General features: G+C 41.3%; 2 protein-coding genes across 6 annotated transcripts in view; one reads left to right on the top strand and one right to left on the bottom strand.

Annotated features, from left to right (window-relative positions):
• Positions 1-5598, bottom strand: part of LOC116862486 (AT-rich interactive domain-containing protein 4B) — a 141191-nt gene extending 135593 nt beyond the window's left edge. Inside the window, exons 1-2 of the mRNA XM_032849790.1 lie at positions 5486-5598; positions 4600-4654 (exon numbers count right to left, since the gene is read on the bottom strand). Of these exons, the coding sequence (XP_032705681.1) occupies positions 4600-4605 (6 nt within the window). The 5' untranslated portion in view covers positions 4606-4654; positions 5486-5598. The remainder of the gene's footprint in view (positions 1-4599; positions 4655-5485) is intronic.
• A 496-nt stretch (positions 5599-6094) lies between these two features.
• Positions 6095-17249, top strand: LOC116862485 (geranylgeranyl pyrophosphate synthase). Of its 5 annotated transcripts, none has more exons than XM_032849787.1 (4): positions 6095-6214; positions 10138-10230; positions 15857-15927; positions 16167-17249. In XM_032849787.1, exons 2-4 carry the CDS (start codon positions 10161-10163, stop codon positions 16926-16928), a joined length of 903 nt encoding a protein of 300 aa, XP_032705678.1. In that variant the 5' UTR covers positions 6095-6214; positions 10138-10160; the 3' UTR covers positions 16929-17249. The 5 variants fall into 5 exon arrangements, with proteins under 5 accessions (XP_032705678.1, XP_032705676.1, XP_032705680.1 ...); XM_032849785.1 differs by lacking the exon at positions 6095-6214 and adding an exon at positions 6271-6491; XM_032849789.1 differs by lacking the exon at positions 6095-6214 and adding an exon at positions 6557-6832.
• Positions 17250-18879: the final 1630 nt, after the last annotated feature.

Raw genomic sequence — 18879 nt, 5'->3', positions numbered from 1 at the left:
TCAAATCAATGAATAAAATCTTTTAAAAATAAATAAATAGAAATTTAAAAATTAACAATAGACAAAGAATTAGCAATTCAGACAAAACACAAGTCAGTATTTTACAAAATTACTTGTTCATCAAAGAGATCCCAAATTCATAGGACAAAATACATATGCCACATTATAGATATAAATCCTCTCAAATTTTACAGTAAAAGTTAACTATGAGGTTAACATTCAGACTGAATTAACCAAGCCTCTGATTTCTCTTTGTCTTACTTACTCTCTTAATCTTACATTGTAACTAGAGGATGTGGTCATTCTAAGGTCCCTTCAATACTCAAAACCCTGTACAACACATTTACTTCAATGCCAACATACTTCAGGTGACAATAGTATCAATCTCATTCCCCAAGACAGAAACTTCTTCTTCCCACCCTAGGGCAAGTTATTAGGTCCTGAATTCTGTTTCCTAAATATCTCAGGTCTATTCCCACTGCATGTGTTCAAGCCCTTACTTCTCAGTTGGTCTTCTCACCTGCAATCTCCAGATCTTCCACTCAGCTCTCCCATTTGACATACTCACTACAATACTACCAAAGTGACCTCTCCAGAATATAAATCCACCAACTTCACTCCTTTCTAATAACCTTCAGTGGTTCATACCATTCAAGAAAATTTTCAACTCCCTAACTTAGCCTTCTCTCCATTGCCCTCCTATTCCCCTCCCCAAACACATCATGCTTTAAGTCAGGCACAGTAAACTAAGTTTCCAAATACACCATCTTGGGTGTTTTGGTTTTTTTTTTCTCACTTTCCAACATGTAGTCCCCTTTCTGTCTCAAACATTCTTTTCTACTCTTCGTTGCTCAATGAAAGCTTTAACACTCAGCTTAGATGTTCTACCACAGAACTTTCCATGACTCTGACTGATTGATGGACTGATTGATTTTTAAGATTTTATTTATTTAGTTGACAGAGAGAAACAAAGCAAGAGAGGGAACACAAGCAGGGGCAGTGGGAGAGGGAGAAGCAGACATCCCACTGAGCAGCAAACCCCAGCCCCCCGCCCGAGGGGCTCCATCCCAGAACTCTGGGATCATGACCCAAGCCAAAGACAGACACTTAACTGACTGAGCCACCCAGGTGCCCACCTGACTCTGATTTAGATGTCCTCTTCTGTCCTCCCACACCACTTACCACAATTACTGTATACTGCGGTCAAAACTCTTGTAACTCAGTATGTGCTGTTCTGCTTTATTTTTCTATGTCTTCTACTAAATTGCGAGCTCCTTGAGAGCAGATCTGAGAGCTTACTGGCATTCATTCCACACTGCCTGATGCATGGAAGGGCTGTTGTTAAATGACTGATTTATGAAAGAGGGAAGGGAAAGAAAGAAGGGAAGAAGAAGGGGTTAGAGAGAGTGAGGGCAGAGGGAGGGAGGGAGAGGAAAGTAGGAAGTGAAGAAAAATAAGGAAGAAGGGGGAAAAAAGGAAGGGAAAAAAAGAGGGAAAGGAGGAGCCAGGGAAAGGAAAGGGGGAAGGAAGGTGGAAGGAAAAGGGGAGGGGGTGAGAACATGCACAAAAGCAAAGGGCGTTTATAATCAATCCATTATTTTTATGTTTCTAAAGGCAGTGATTATGGAAGAGAATGGTACATCTGAAAAAGCCCATCTCTCCAAGATTCTAGGCACAACCACCTAAATCACTTATTCCATAAAGATTCTGAAATCTCCAGCCTCTCCAGCTTCTCCCACTTTACTTAAAAATTTACTGCAATGTGAGATGTTAATAACGTGCACAATGTATAAGGAAACAGTTTTAGTTAGAAAAAAGTAGGAAATGAATCTGAAATAATTAAAATTAAGTCTTGAAATCATTTACAACTTTTAATAATCTAGGATTTCCTGAAAATGTGCTATCACTGACACTGAAAGATCTATAGAAAGTATAAAAAAATCCAGAGCACCTCAGTCATTAAGCATCTGCCTTCCGCTCAGGTCATGATCCCAGGGTCCTGGGATGGAGCCTGGCATCAGGCTCCCTCCAAGGCGGGAAGCCTGCCTCTCCCTCTCCCACTCTCCCTGCTTCTGTTCCCTCTCTCACTAAGTCTCACTCTGTCAAATAAATAAATAAAATTTTTTTAAAAGTATAAAAAATCCAACAAAACCACATATCATGACGTATGTTAAGAATAAAACTGCTTTTGTATTACAGTGCTATTTCTCAAAAACGCACTGGGTAAAAATATTACAAGATAGAATATACTAGTGACTAAATGGGTTTATTTAAATAAACTCTTGAAGTACTATAGCAAAATTGTTTCTAACAACGGTTTCTAAAAATTGTTTCGAACCTAACATTTAAAATGATATATACATTCTTCTTTATTTTTGGATTTTAAAGCAACAACCAGAAAAGTATTACTAAACATTCTTTCAATGAGATCAATACACTGTCATTTAACAAAACTTTAAAAAAATTTCTTGTGACTAATAAAACTGATAATAAAAACTTAAAAACCTGCCTCAAAGTACAAATATGTTTGGTGAGATCTGATAAATAGCATTAATCCTCCTATAAGTCTGTTGTCATTACAATTTAGAAACTGGGAACACAAAAAAAAGAGAAAATGTGAGCCCACTATAATTACTATTAAGTACTTTCTGAATTGCAACTTTGTTAAAGCAAAATGCCAATCAATCATGGGCAGCCTCTCAATGTTCACCATGTAAGAAATCAAGTTGTAAGAAATAAGCTAAGTTTGTAGTACTGCTGATTATCAGTAGACTCCCAAAGAAAAGACTCACTATATATACAATAAACAGGAAGTTCTTCTTGTATAAAATCAGAAATTTACATTAATAACTCTTCCTTTCAACATCAGTAGTACCCTTTTTTAAAAAGGCAATGTTAATGGAAATACTAAGCACTTAAAATTAGTAGTTCTAAAATTATACCAAAAAATTTGCATTTGCCTAATACTATGACACTCTTAAGGCTAAAGTTTCCAACGTACTTTCATTTTTTAAACACACAAGTTAAAAAAAAACGGAAATGAAAGAAAAGGAAAGAAAATTTAAATCTTAAGGACCTTCAACTTACTACATTTCTTTTAATCAAATATTAACAGAACACCAAAGACGTGCCAGGCAGTACATTGGGAACTATGACAGATTGCAGTATCTACCAGAAACTAAATCCTATATTATTCAGCTTCTGAATTTATTATATGTTATTCAACCCAACACTTTCCTTTAAGAAGTTCTCACCCAACACCAAGGAAGATATACGGTTTTTCCTAACAAATTCACTTGTCACTGTTTTATACAGGTCCCAGGAGTTATAGCTAGCATCTGTGACTAACAAAAGGGATCTGTTTCTGAAACATCACTGACTACTTTTTTCATTTACATGAAGGTGAGACAACAATTCAGCAGATATAAACTGTTTCAGATACTTTATAGCATCCAAACTCAAGAAGAAAAAAAAAAAACTAAAAAAGGAAAAGAAAAACTAAAATTACTGCGTATAGCTGATATTTAAGTAGTCACAGCTTTTACTTTCTTTCATAAACAGAAGCATTACAAATTTTCATTTAGATGCAGTACTATAAAAGCAAATCCATCCTGAACAGAAAAAAACTTGTTTTCAAATAATTCAAAGGAACTATCAAAAGCAGACATTTACATTTTCAGATACTATTCTATGCATTCCTATACTTGTGAACACACCCTACCGTTTCAAGCACTTCCGAATTTGTCATGGATGAAAAATATCTCTAGTCTCTAAGTTCTACCAGTTGAATCTAAACAGGCCAGAGTATCTAAGGCTTTTTATTCCCCAGTGTATAAAAAATAACACCATTCTATTACATAGTCTCCAAAAAATAAAAACCTACACTTCCATTGTCATGATCTCTTCCACCAACTAAGTAAATTCTACTTTTTACACATTATCCTCCATTCGGTTAACGTGTTTACATTTAAGAGGAATCTGGCCATGGGCTTTCCACATCAATCCACATTGGTTTTATCACAACATCTGACAATTTAGACTAAACGGATCAACCAAGGGAAAAAAAAAAGTAGGGTCCTAAATCCCAGGAAAAAGTAATATCTCTGAGTTGTGTAAAGATCATAAAGATTCTCTTTAAAAATCTTTCAGTTCAGATTATTTTCTCAGCAAACAAACAGGTCTTCTGCTAGAAATTCCCAGCAAGGTACACGCAACAGACGGGATTTTCTTTCATCAGTGTAATCGCTAGAACCACAACACAGTTCAGTTTCCAGAGTCGGATTACTTGACCTGCTTTTTCTGTTTTACCTTTTAAAACAGTTTATTTCATGCAGTTACTCCTGCCTTACCCTGCAGAAAGAGACGTTCGATATGGGAGAGCCGTGCTCAGTGCGACCTCCTGTAAGTGGCCCCAACTCCACAGCAGAGCCACAGAGAGCCACGCCAGCGGACCCCACCGTCTCCAGGGGAAGGGGCTCGGGCACCAGGCCGCCCCGCACATCTTCCTCGGCGAAACTCGGAGGCCCCACACACAAGCCCGATCACCCCCCCTTCCCCAATTCTAGAACCCCAGAGGTCGTTTCCTCTACGCAATCTTACCTTCATGATGATTCTGGGACCGCGATCCCCTCGAAAACACCAGATTCACCTGCACCTGGAGGGGAAACAAAAGACACCCAGTCGGCACCACACGCACCCTCTGCACCGGCGGAGGCGGAGGGAACCGAGCGCGGCCCGAACCCCGAAGAAAGCGCCGTGGCGGACGTCAGCCCCCGAACCGCGAACCGCAGACGAGGGGCTCCCCGTGGCCTCGCCAGCCCCGCAAACCCAGCCACCTCCACAGCTCGGCCGCTTCCCGTCCCCATTGTCGGGACCCGACAGAGTTTCCCGTCTCCGACAATGACGCCATTTCTGTCAGAGAAGAAACTCACAACAAGCCCGGGGGCCGGCGCGGGGCTGCCTGTCCTCCCCGAGGGCCTCCGGGCCCGGCCGAGCGGGTCGGCGCCCCAGAGGGTCGCGCAGCCCCGCTTCCGAGCCGGAGCAGGCCCGGGCCCGAGGGGCCCCGGGTGGGGGCGGCGGAGAGGCCAGGCGGGCCGGAGGGCCGCGGGCAGGACCGACCCGCCGCTCAGCCGCTGCCCACGTCCCGCTCCGAGGCGGAGACCAGACAAGTGCGAGCGGGATCCCCGGCTCCCGGGCCGCGGGGGCCGCCAGAGGACCGGGGGGCCGGGAGCAGACACTGCCCCCCGCCGGCCCGGGCCCCCCACCGCGGCCCAGAGACGCTAAATCGCTGAGTGTGCAGCCGCCAGGCTGGGGGGCGACTCGGACTCGGCAACTGCACGGGGGCGGGGGCTCCCGGAAGGCGGAGGCCCCGAATCCGGGCGCCCGGCGAGACCACCGAGCGATCGCCCCCTGCTCCTCGGCCGGGCCCGCGGACTCCCGAAAGGACCCCTCACGGGACCGCGAAAGCCTCAGAAAATGCCCCTACCTTCGGCGGAGGCGAGCTCTCACCCTGGCACGTCCAGAGTTCCCTCCCCTGCTCCCCCCCAAAACCAGCAGGCCCGGGGGAGAGATGGGGGAAGAAGGGCGGCGGGTCCAGCGGCTGCTGAGGCTGAAGCTCCGGCTCCTCCTCCTCCCGCGGCGGCGACTGGTACCTTTGTTTGGCGGCCGCTCGGGCTCCCTCGCTGGGGGGAGGGGGGGGGACGACGAAAAATCCCTCCCGGACTGGAGGTCCGGGCCCCGGATCGCGCTGCCCTCCAGAGGACGGCGGCGCCAGACCCTCTGCGGCTCCCTCCGGGCAAAGGTCCAGGCGGTGGCCGTGGCGGCGGCAAGCTTCAGCTCAAGAGTCTCCCTCCGCTCCGGCGCCCAAGCTCCTCACTCCGGACTCGACTGACGGGCAAACATCGCTTCCCCCCCCACCCCAAGAGCCCCCCTCCCTTCTTTCTCCCCTCCCCTAGATATTTTCCCCTCCCCTACCTCTTTCCCGGATGGCCCCTCAGACGACCTCGGATTGGTTAGCATTCTTTAGAACCCGCCCATCCCCTATTCTTATTGGTCCCCGGGATACAAACAACGACGCCATTTTCCCACCACTTCTATGGAAACAGAAAGTTACTCCTCAAAGCTTCCCGGGAAATGTAGTCCAACCTCTGGGGCCAATGCGAAAGCCTTTGCCCAGGAGAACTGCAAGACCCGCAATGCCCCGCGTCCGCGTGAGGCAAGTAGTGGGGGGAGGGGAAGGGGCGGGGCAACAAAGCAGTAGGGAGGCGGCAACGACGCCTGCGCAGTGTGACCGGGATGGCGCATTTTCTTGCACCGAGTAATGCGGCGTCGCTGGCGGCTGAAGAGGGCGGAGAGTTCTGTGGTGAAGTAGGGGGAGGGATCCATGTAGGCGTCAGGCGGAGCGTTGTTCTGAACTATAAAGTGGGAAGTTGATGCTGGGCACTACTACTCCCGGGCCGGCGGCGCGAAAGTTGTGATATCACCGTTGAACCGTGAGCGGCTGTGGTGGCGGCCGGGGGGGACCCGGATGGGAGTGAGGGCGGGGGAGGCGGGAAGGCGGGGTCGAGGGGAAAGAAAGAAAGGAGGGTGAGGACCCGGATGCTGAACCGGATTGTGTATGAATTTTCCATCCTCGCTGGAGAAGGGGAGGAGCGGTGGGTGACACAGTAGGGCGGAAGGGTGCATCCGAACCGAGAGGAAGCAGGAACCTCACCGGCCCTGCGGGCTCCGACTAGCAGAGGAGCGCCGGGAAGCGCTTTGGCCAAGTCTCTGCTAAAAATCTGCCTCGAAGTTATTTAAATCCGCTGCCTGTAGCTCGGGCAGTTTTGTTCAGGTCTGTCACCTCCCGGGGTTTGAGTGGAAGGATCCGTTCTGCGTTTCCAGCTACACTGATACTCGTCTGGCACCACTTAGCAATTTTGAAATCAGATCATTCCCTTTAAAAAAACAAAAAGCAACTTGCACGGTATTCTGACTTTTTATACTGCAAGTGTATGCCCTGATTTCATCCTCCAGCGCTTTAGAACCATGAGGTTCATTCAGTCCTTCCCGTGCTTACTGGGCGCCTGCCGTCTGGAAAACGGTACAGACGGGAGTAAAGTGGACCCACAAGTGGGTGTGAAGTTGGTAACAGTGGTGAGTGCTGCGAAGGAGAGTTACGTGATGATTTGGAATAGGGAATTCGACTTAAGGGAAGCAGAGTGAGGATCGAGCTCAGAGTGGGTTAGCAGGAGTTAATAGGGAAAGAACTTTCCAGGCGGAAAAAAATAACATCTTGGGAGCCTTGTATCTAGAGAGAGATTTTAAAGTGTGAAGAACTAACATAGTAATAACAAAAATGATGATAATAAAATAAAGTGTGAAGAACTGAAGCTGGGGGCGGGGGAGGCGGGAGTAGCCCAGTCTTCCAGACAGTTTGTTAGGGAGTGTGTTCTTACCTAAGAGCAAAGGGATGTCTCCGAAGGGTTCTCAGTCGGTTGGGAAATAAGGCCAGATCTAAATTTTGCTGGCCGAAGAGTAGAGGTCTACATTAGAGGGGCAAATGCAGGGAGCCCAACCAGATTATGTCAGTAGTAGTCCATACAGGGGGGACAGTTATTTTTATGTTAATATTCATCCATCAATTGTATGAACAAATTAAAGGCAGTTTTCCAGTTTTGAAAGTGAGTAGTTTCAGACTCTCACAGAGGCATTCTGTAGTTATTCAATCTAAAAACAAGATAGTTGATTTCATGTAACAATGCTTCTTTATGTTGGAGTCTAATACCTATCTGATGACTGAAATTTCCAGCCACAATAGGAGGCTTTGCATTAAAAAGGGGCAGGGGGGTGAGGAAGCAGGTAGGGTATAGGCCGCTGTATGTAGAAACCCTGAGACTTAAGACACAAAACAGATTACTTTTCAATATCTAGAAAAATTGAGGTTCCTGTGTTTTCCCACTACTGAGAATACTTGTGTATAAACATCCTGTAGGAAAGGAACATTAATTCACTTACTTATTAAGAGTTTCTTAAGGTGGGCGCCTGGGTGGTTCATTGGGTTAAAGCCTCTGCCTTCGGCTCGGGTCACGATCTCAGGGTCCTGGGATCGAGTCCTGCATTGGGCTCCCTGCTCAGTGGAAGCCTGCTTCTCCCTCTCCTACTCCCCCTGCTTGTGTTCCGTCTTCTGTCTCTCTCTGTCAAATGAATAAATAAAATCTTTTCTAAAAAGATAATTTTTAAAAATTTATAATTCATATTTTTTGTTTTTTAATGGCATCAACCAAAGCCTTAAGAATTGGAACAAAGGTTAGTTAGCACTGACTTCTGGGCAAGAGTATATCTGTCTCCAGATGAAGACAAAAGAGTTCTTGAAAGGTAGACTCATTATTTCAAGTTAAGTGTGTTCTGAAGGTTGTGAAAAAAGATGAACATGATTATTGCTCTCAACCTGTTATGGAAGAGATGGCTACCAACTGTTCTAAATGCAGAAGTATAAGATCCCTTTTTTTGTTTATCCTACCTTTAATTCTGTTTAATAATCTTTTATTTAAGTGATTATTCTTCCTGCTTGTCATCTTTTTCTGATCTCTTAAGAATGAGGTAATATGTCGGGACGCCTGGGTGGCTCAGTTGGTTAAGCATCTTGCCTTTGGCTTGGGTCATGATTCTAGGGTCCTGGGATCGAGTCCCACATTGGGCTCTTTGCATAGCAGGGACCCTGCTTCTCCCTCTGCCTGCTGTTCCTCTGCGTGTGCCCTCTCTCTCTCTCTATGACAAATAAATAGATAAAATCTATTTTATCTATCTAAATAGATAAAATAGAAAAAGGAAAAAAAAATGAGGCAACATGTTAAAGTTTAAACAGTATAGATAAGAGGTTACTAGTTTTTAGATAGTTTCAAAATATTTTCGAACTTTTTTTTCCCCTGTGACATACTGGGTATTAATTGTCAGTCAAGGAAGGTGTAAATCAGAGCAGTCAAGGCATTCCATTTCTACATGGAATGTTTCTCTTTGAGGTCATATTGCTAAGATGATTTCCTTTGCTGGAGTGCTCAATTCTGAAGATTGTTTCTCCTTGTTACTCAAGAGGAGATTACAGAAAACACACTTTTTGATCCTTTCAGTTCATGATTCTAAAGACCAAATAAATCATTGTTATAGAAACAAAAGAAAACAGATAAAGGTGAGAAGCCACCTAAAATGTGCCAAGATGTCAGAGTAATTAGAAAAGTAGATTCCTAAGATAAGGACAAATAAAAATAGCAAAAGATACAAAAAAGCCAAGTAGGGGTTGGATTCAACAGTAAAAAAGTATAGGAGGAAGGCCACAAATGGTATTCTAGAAAACACTGAAGTAAGGTAAAACTCCCAATAATAAATCGCTACAAGGGAATTGTGTGTGTGTGTGTGTGTATACAAGGTAATATTTTTGATAATTTTATTCAAGTTAGTGTACGTCTTAAATTAGAATCTCTGAAATGGATTGATTATAAAGAAAGTATAAGAGAGAAGTTTTCGCCTTATATTTTAAGATATAAAATTTATTCATTCTAATGCTCATTGAAAAAAGTATGTTTACTAATTTATGTAATCAGTCAAATATAGAAGTATCTAATTCTGTGGATTTATTTTGACATTGATTTGATGTCAACAATTTAAGCCCTTATGGTTGAGTAAAATAAGAATGGCTTAGTTTAAGTTATGTAACTGAGGAAATCACTTACAACCCAGGTGAATACTCTGACCAATGAAATCACTTGAAGATTTTCCTTTTTTTCTTATGAGATAATTTACATGTGTGGTTCACCCATATAAAGTTAACATTTTAGTATATTCATAGGGTTGTGCAACCATCACCACAATCTAATTGTAGAGTATTTTAATTCCTACAGAAAGAAACTTCATACTCCCTCTTCTTGCTACCACAGTGCTAGGCAGTCATCAATCTGCTTTCTGTGTTTGTGATTTTCCTTTTCTGAAGATGGGCTCCTTTTACTTACCATGTTTCAAGATTTCATATATGTAGAATTTTCTTATATAACATACTGAAAGTCTGCCTGTACAAAAACAACTTGAGATACAAATCCCTTTGCATTTGGAACTCAAAATTAATTCAGTTATTAAGATTATCTTTATATTTCTCCTTTTTCACAGATCAGCTTTGAAGTTTAAAAACAATGGAGAAGACTCAAGAAACAGTCCAAAGAATTCTTCTAGAACCCTATAAGTATTTACTTCAGTTACCAGGTAACTGTTTAGTTATGGTCCATAGATCCATATAGAGTCTTGTGATAGAGTTGTGGTCATTCAAATGCTAGCATACAGAAAAGATTAGACTTACTAGCTCTTGAGATTTCCTATTTAATAAGGGATACATACAAGGAAAATTACAAATAGAACATTTTAGTTTTATGTTCTTAAAGGGGATATTTTGGGGATGCCTGGCTGGCTCAGTCGGTTAAGCATCTGCCTTTCACTTGGGGTCGAGTCCCGGATCGGGCAGTGAGGAGCCTACTTCTCCTTCTGCCTGCCACTCCCCCTGCTCTCTCTCTGGCAAATAAATAAATAAAATATTTAAAAAGGGGGGGGGTATTTTTGACATACCCTTTTAAAAATGTCCATTTATACAACATAACTAAAAAAAAAATACTGAAAACATTTGAGTACGTCATTGGAGGTTTTGGGATGCCACATGTTCCTATTCCCTACTATTTAGGTGTCAGGGGCTTTTATGCCAATTTATGTAACAACAAAAAGCTTTACTTTCCACGTTCATGTTTTCCACTGTCATCTACTCACTGCATTTCTTATGCTACTAGTTCCTTTAAGAGCCAAATAGTAATGCATCTCTAAGTCACATTACTTAGAAACAAGGCCCACATTATTCATACATGTAGATGGGTCACCTGAACATGGCTTCTTACGGTAACACCTGCCTAATCACATGTATATGTATGTTTTATTTTGCTATTTTTTTAACTTGGTCTGGAAAATGGTGATAGCAAGTTAAAACTCAAAACTCATATATATAATAAGGGTGGGTTCCTATAATAAAAATTCATTCACAGACCAGTTACTTGAAACTTGGAATGTACTTTCTTGTAGAAATTACATAAAAGATGGTGAATTAGTTGACAACCATAAAAACCTATTTAGCCCATAAGATAGCTAACCTATAGACCAGTGATGTTCTCAAATCAATCACAATAAACACTTGTTCATTTTTGTTCTAAAGTGCACACCTTTCTTTGTGGGCCCACCTCCGTGGTATTATGTGTGTTTCTATTCTTCATAGCCTGGAGAGGATAAATATGGTTATCAGAAGCTGAAGAGTGGTAGCTCCCCAGCTACATCTTGAAAGCCATCATGATTAGCGTCATTTCTATTCTGGCGGACCTATATGGAGACGTACCTGCTAATGTCAGTGTTTCAGAAAAATGGAGGGAACCAGGGCGTCTTTGGATCAGGTCATGATCCTGGGGTCGTGGGATCAAGCCCTGCATTGGGCTCCCTGCTTGGTGGGAAGCGTGCTTCTCCCTCTCCCACTCCTCCTGCTGTGTCCCCCACCCAAATAAAATCTTTAAAAAAAGTAATAACTCACCAAAGCTTATTAAATGAAATCTAATTGACAGCATAAAGATATTCCATAGTACTATAGAAGCAATGTAAACGGATCCTAAATTTGTTAGATATAAATTACCTTCCACTATGATGAGTCCAGAGACAAATAAAATAAAATCCTGCTTCTTAAAAGTTAAAATATTAACATATTAAAGATGAAATCCTCAAGATCCAAAGGACAAAGAAGATTTACACTTTTTTAAAAACTAGTCAGTCTGTTACTATTTTTTTAAGTTTTTATTTATTTGACAGAGAGAGAGCACAAGCAGTAGCAGTCAGAGGGAGAGAAGCAGGCTCCCCACTGAGCAAGGAGCCCAATGTAGGGCTCCATCCCAGGACCCCCAGACCGTGACCTGCACTGAGGGCAGATGCCCAACCAACTGAGCCACTCAAGACACCCAGGGTCTGTTACTATTTTTAAATTCATTAAAGGTAGTGCACCTCTTTATTGCCTACATCCAGGGCAGACAACGTTGACTGCCTTGCCCTTGTCATGGTGCTACTTTTTATTGATATATTGATATATAACTACGTACTACAATTATTGTAAGTACAGCTCAAAAAGTTGACTAGGGGGGCACCTGGGTGGCTCAGTCGGTTGAGCATCTAACTTCAGCTCAGGTCATGGTACCAGGTCCTGGGATCAAGCCCCATATTGGGGCTCTGCACTCAGCAGAGAGTGCGCTTCTCTCTCTCCCTCTGCCCCTCGCCCCCATTGCACACGTGCATGTGCCGTCTCTCAAATAAATAAATCTTTTTTTAAAAAAAGAAAGAGAAAAGAATAATGAAAAGTTGCCTGCTTTTTAAGAAAAAGCCAAGAAGGCATCTGGTTGGCTTAGTCAGTTAAGCATCTTGACTCTTGATTTCAGCTCAGATTTCAGAATCTGATTTTGAGATCAAGTTCTCTCTCTCCCTCTGCCCCACCCACTTCCCCCGAAAAAAGAAAAATCAAGAGACCCCTTTTGAGTGATTTATTCAGCAGCTAGTAACTACACTTATTAGAGGGTCTCCTGCTGAGAAACAGGATGATGTTTCTCCTGCACTTTACCCATTGTTGGACTTACTTTGTAACAAGTTTGCAGACACTGGCTAGAACTGGGCTATGGTAATACATGCCAGTTATCAGTGCTGTAAAGCATCTAAGGAGTGTCTCCTGTTCTGCTAAGCAAAACAAGGACCATCTGTAGCTAATTTTAGCAATAATGTTTACCTGTGTAATGAACTTCTGTAACATTTTTATTTAATCCTCATTATCCTATAGTATTTTAACATTTAAAACTCTCATTAGGTATCTCACTTTTTTACTATCTAATACAATCTTGCATCCATTTTAGAATATAACCTCAAAAGATTTTCCTAAAGAAACAGAAAATTATGAAGCACCTAGCTGAATCAATCAATGGAGCATGTGACTCTTGGGGTTGTAAATTCAAGCCCCCTGCTGGGTGTAGAGATTACTTAAAAAATAAAAATCTTGGGGCACCTGGGTTGGCTCAGTGGGTTAAAGCCTCTGCCTTCGGCTCAGGTTATGATCCCAGGGTCCTGGAATCAAGCCCCACATCGGGCTCTCTGCACAGCAGGGAGCCTGCTTCCCCACTCTCTGCCTGCCTCTCTGCCTACTTGTCATCTCTGTCAAATAAATAAAATCTTGAAAAAATAAATAAATAAATAAAAATCTTTGTGGTGCCTGGGTGACTCAGTCATTTAAGCATCTGCCTTTGGCTCAGCTCATGATCTGGGGGTCCTGGGATCAAGGCCCATGTCAGGCACCCTGCTCAGCAGGGAGTTTGCTTTTCTCCTTCTCCCTTAGCTCCTCCCCCAACTCACGCTCTCTCCCTCTGTATCTCAAATGAATAAATAGAATCTAAAAAATAAATTACAAAACAAAAATAAATAAAAATCTTTAAAAAGAGGGAGTGGGGGAATTAGGTGATGGAGGGCACATGATATAATGAGCATTGGGTGTTATATGCAACTGATGAATCACTAAATTCTACCCCAGAAACTAATAATACAGTGTGTGTTAACTAAATTGAATTTAAGTTAAAAATTTTTCTTAAATGGGGGGGTGTCTGGGCTGCTCAGTTTGTTAAGTGTCCATCTCGTGATTTCAGCTCAGGTCATGATCTTAGGGTCACGAGATTGATCCCTCATCGGGCTCCACAAGGAGTCTGCTTGAGATTCTCTCCTCTTCTTGCCCCTCTGCTTGCACATGCAGTCTTCTCCCCCCACAATAAATCTTTAAAAAAGAGATAGGAAATTGCATTATGCATAATAAACCTGTTTTTCACAGAGAACTCAGAGTTCCTAAAGTGACTTAAAGGTGGGCCAGGCCATTTATTCTGTCAAAAAGTTACTCTTGCTATTAAAAGATTATAATAATTAGCAATTATTAGTATTAGGATTTTCTGGAATTTGTGAAGTCAAATGACTTTTATTTATTTGCCCTAGGGTAGGTCCCCAGGTCGGGAGTTAGTAACATTAAAGTCTTTAAAAGAGGAGAGGTAACTAGGGGGTTCTTGGGTGGCTCAGTTGAGCATCAGACTCTTGACTTGGGCTCAGGTCATGATCTTGGCGTCATGGGCATCAAGCCCTAGCATCAGACTCCACATTCAGCATAGAGTTTGCTTGTCCTTTCCCTCCCTCTCTGCCCCTACCCCCACTCACACACTCTTCTCCTTCTAAAATAAATATTTTTAAGAAATAAATGAAGAAAGGGGACACCTGGGTGGCTCAGTGGGTTAAGCCTCTGCCTTCGGCTCAGGTCATGATCCCAGGGTCGTGGAATTGAGCCCCGCATCGGGCTCTCTGCTCAGCCAGGAGCCTGCTACCCCCTCTCTCTCTGCCTGCCTCTGCCTACTTGTGATCTCTGTCAAATAAATAAATAAAATATTTAAAAAATAAATAAATGAAGAAAGGTAATTATCATGTGTTTCTTTTAATTTTGAGGGATCTCTGTGACTAGCACCTGTTAGAAATTATTTAGGGCCTTGAAACTATCAACCCAGACCCCAGATTATGGTTAAAGGAAAAAAACACTGAAACACAACTACATTACCTATAAGTTAAGCCATTTATGTGCTCTTTTCTATGTACATTCAAAAGCAAAAAGGAAAAATGTGGCTCCACATTGATTCTTTGTGTTCTTCATCTTCTAAACTTGTTTTTTAAAGCGATATGGTTACTTTGCACAGATGTACTTTGTCAGTATAGCTCAGATTGGCCTTTGTTAAACTGGAAAGTAGAACAAAGTACAAACTATATATCTGCTACCCAGACCATGCTCACCTTAAAGGTTAGTAGACAGAAAATACTGCTTCTTGAACCTTAAGAGATCCTTCTCTTTTAGACTTCTCACAAAAAGTGCAACTTTTTTTCATTTGGATATGTGATGAGAGTTTATTCATTTGCTTGGGTGACTGGTGCAGAGAATACATAGATAGGTCTTAGAAAATACTGTTTCTGTTCACTGAAACTTATGTAACTTTTTCTGAAACCATCTGAAATTAGGATGTTACTGTGCATTCACTCTAGCAGGAAACTTGTAGAATGCTATTAAAAGAACTGGTTAGAGTTTATCTACCATTCCTTTATATTTGGGCAAAAAACCAAAAACCTCTTGAGCTTTCCATGTAAGAAAATGATAATATTGAAAAACTAATGGCCCTAGTCAAAATAAAAAGATTAACTTTTGACTAAACTGGAATGCTGAAAGGGAATACTTCAGGGAATGGTCATCTCATTTTTTTATAGGAAAGAAGCAGAGTTGTACAGTCTCTAAAACCTTAATTTAAAGAAATGGTAGATAATTTTAAGAGGTAGTTTTATGATATTTTATTGAATTCAATAGCAAAGTACAATTCATTAGAAATACCTACAGTTCTCTGAAAACAGACATTGCTGATTAACTGCCACTGACTAGACTGGCTTATTTTTCAGAAAAGGAATGAATTAGATCATAGTTCCTAAAATGCCCATATTTCATTCCAAAATTGTTGATACAACTTAAGATGAAAGGAGTGGGCTTACTAGTGGGCCATTTGCATACTTTAGAATCTCCTTGCATGCCCTGATTTCAAAAGACTGTGAGCTTTCAGAATGCGAATTTTGGTAGAGGGGGCGGTGTGGGGGGGGGGGGGGCAGCAGTGATGGGCCTGGATTCAAGTCTCAACAATTTCCAAGGAAGTTTCTGAATGTTTTTTTAATAACTGAAATATTAATTTTATTGCCAAATTTTATTCTTTAATTTCAGGTAAACAAGTGAGAACCAAACTTTCACAGGCATTTAATCATTGGCTAAAAGTTCCAGAAGACAAACTACAGGTATTTAGGCAATTCTAACCTCATTCTTAATCCCTAACAAATTAATATATGGGACATAAAATACTCTTTGCTCTTAATTGAGTTTAATGTGGATACATGTATTGTTTTATATTGAGGTTGCTAAATAATTATTCATTGCAAAAACTAAGAAATCTGAGACTCTCATAATCTGTTAAGTATTTATAAGCTGTTTTGAATAGGTCAAACTAAATGAAATTGTCACCTATCTTTTTTGTTAGATTATCATTGAAGTGACAGAAATGTTGCATAATGCCAGTTTGCTCATCGATGATATTGAAGACAACTCAAAACTCCGACGTGGCTTTCCAGTGGCACACAGCATCTATGGAATTCCATCTGTCATCAATTCTGCCAATTATGTGTATTTCCTTGGCCTCGAGAAAGTCTTAACCCTTAATCACCCAGATGCAGTGAAGCTTTTTACCCACCAGCTTTTGGAACTCCATCAGGGACAAGGTCTAGATATTTATTGGAGGGATAATTACACTTGTCCCACTGAAGAAGAATATAAAGCAATGGTGCTGCAGAAGACAGGTGGACTCTTCGGATTAGCAGTAGGTCTCATGCAGTTGTTCTCTGACTACAAAGAAGATCTAAAGCCACTGCTTAATACACTGGGGCTCTTTTTCCAAATTAGGGATGATTATGCTAATTTACACTCCAAAGAGTATAGTGAAAACAAAAGCTTTTGTGAAGATCTAACAGAGGGAAAGTTCTCCTTTCCTACTATTCATGCTATTTGGTCGAGGCCTGAAAGCACGCAGGTGCAGAATATCTTGCGTCAGAGAACCGAGAATGTAGATATTAAAAAATACTGTGTACATTATCTCGAGGATGTAGGTTCTTTTGAATACACTCGGAGTACTCTTAAAGAGCTTGAATCTAAAGCCTATAAACAAATCGATGCACGTGGTGGGAACCCTGAGCTCGTAGCCCTAATTAAGCACTTAAGCAAAATGTTCAAAGAAGAGAATGAATAATATTAAGCCATTTCCAGTTAGACCTGGTAGCTTATTGCAGTTGACTATTTTTTTGTCTTTTAGCCTATCACTTTTAAAAATTTGGACCGAGCTGTCACTCTCCACAAACCGAGTGAATAGGGGTGATGTGAATGAGGTGGTTTCGATTTAGAACCCCTTTGTACAGATAATCATCATAGTACAAAGTTGAAAGAATCAAAACGAGCCACATTTAAGTAGGTCTGATTTGAATGTCAGAATGTGCTATGTCTGGACCTTATGGACAACTGCCACAAATGTTCTGTTGATTCTGTCAATAAAGAAGACTTCAGCTTCCAGGAATTTTTATCCAGATACTTCCTAACTGTGCTATATGGGCAATTTCCCATTCGCCTACCCCAGTTTCAAGTCAGTGACTCCTTGGGACCAGTTTCTGTAGCGAGCTGGCCCAGAGACCACGACCTCCGCTTTCTTCCTAAATGTTGTTACTTATAATATCTCGGTCTCTTCTTGGAAACTCCCTCACTAAAATCTTCCATGAAAAAGCTGACTGTGATAAGCAGTAAGTGCACTAGTCTTTTTTCTTACCCTCTTCCTTTTTTTTCTTCTTCCCTGCCCAGCAAATTCTGCTTTTTAACCAGGGAGACTCCACTTAATGGAATTTATACGCTAGTCCAAATTCATTCATTTTTTTCCTTATAATTTGTGACCCCAAAACAGATTGCTACCTGGATACAGCAATGTCTTTCCATTTGAGAAGAAACAAAAGGTACATGGAAAGAGTATTTTAGGGAGGAGCCTTTATTTAAGCCTTTTTGTAGTTTCCTACTGGTTAGTAAGTAAAAATCATAAAAGAGCTGTTTGCTCACCTTAAGTACAAAAGCAGGGGGAAACGCCCTTTTCCTTGCTACTGAGGTCACTACTCCCCCTTAAAGGCAATTGGTGCTTGAATAAAAAGGGAAATAGGTATCTTTAATCTCTGATTAAAGGAATGAGAAGTGTTAACCTGAGAGCTAGTGCCTGGCTGGAAAGTAGTCAAAGGCTCTGCTGTCAGGTACTCAATTAGCTTTATAGTGCTTTAACCCTGACTCTCTATCCCTTTTGTGTACTTTCTACCCTGAACACCCTGGAGCCACCTGGCAACAAGAGGTAGGAGAAAAGAAAAGAAAAACCCTGATTCCTTAGTTTACAAGTGTTGCTGACCTCCCCCAATGAAACTGTTTTCCAGAAACATTGCATTTTGCTTGTTTGGTTCCATTATAATATGTTTTGGCAGATTTAATCACTATGAACTTGCATGAAAAAATCTCACTGAAGCCTTCAACCCAACCTTTGAAGAGTTGGGTAGTACCTTCACTAGTTTTTAAAATAATTTGTATCTTCCATTTTAATTGAAAATCATGGGTATTTATGCTGCATTATGGAAATTTGAACTGTGTTTATGTATCCATTACTTAAAAACTTAAAGATTAGTCAAAAAGATCTAATGCTAACTATATAAAAATATTTACCGTTAAGATGAAGGCTGCTTAAGTTGATTATTCCTTACCTAATCAAATTAATTTTGGCCTGGTGCTATTCATGATTCCTTTGTCATTTGTATCTGGTCTTTGTCAAGGACAGAAATGCTTGACCTTGAATTGGAGACTTACGAAAAGAGTCATTTTATCCATTAAGTAATCAAAAGTCTATTCTTTTCACCTTGAACTATAATCATAGTTGTCAATACAGAAGAACAATGTAAGAGTACTTTAAATCTAGTAAAAATATATTAATTTATCTACTTAGGTTTAAACTACAGTTTTTTTGTGTTTTTTTTTTTTTCTGCTTAAAGGAATGTCTTGGAACCAAAGTAAACTGGATTTTGGATGTAGAAGACCTGTAATTTTGAAATTTTCCTATTTTCTAGTCTATAGAGGTTCAAAAAATAAATTGATTTTTTTCCTTGCCAAAGCCAAAAGAATGAAGGCTA

Source organism: Lontra canadensis, unplaced genomic scaffold (genome assembly GCF_010015895.1).
Source record: "Lontra canadensis isolate GAN:19392208 unplaced genomic scaffold, GSC_riverotter_1.0 scaffold248, whole genome shotgun sequence".
Lineage (NCBI taxonomy): Eukaryota > Metazoa > Chordata > Mammalia > Carnivora > Mustelidae > Lontra > Lontra canadensis.
The sequence above is the reverse complement of the archived record's forward strand: the minus strand, read 5'-3'. Positions and strand labels throughout refer to the sequence as shown.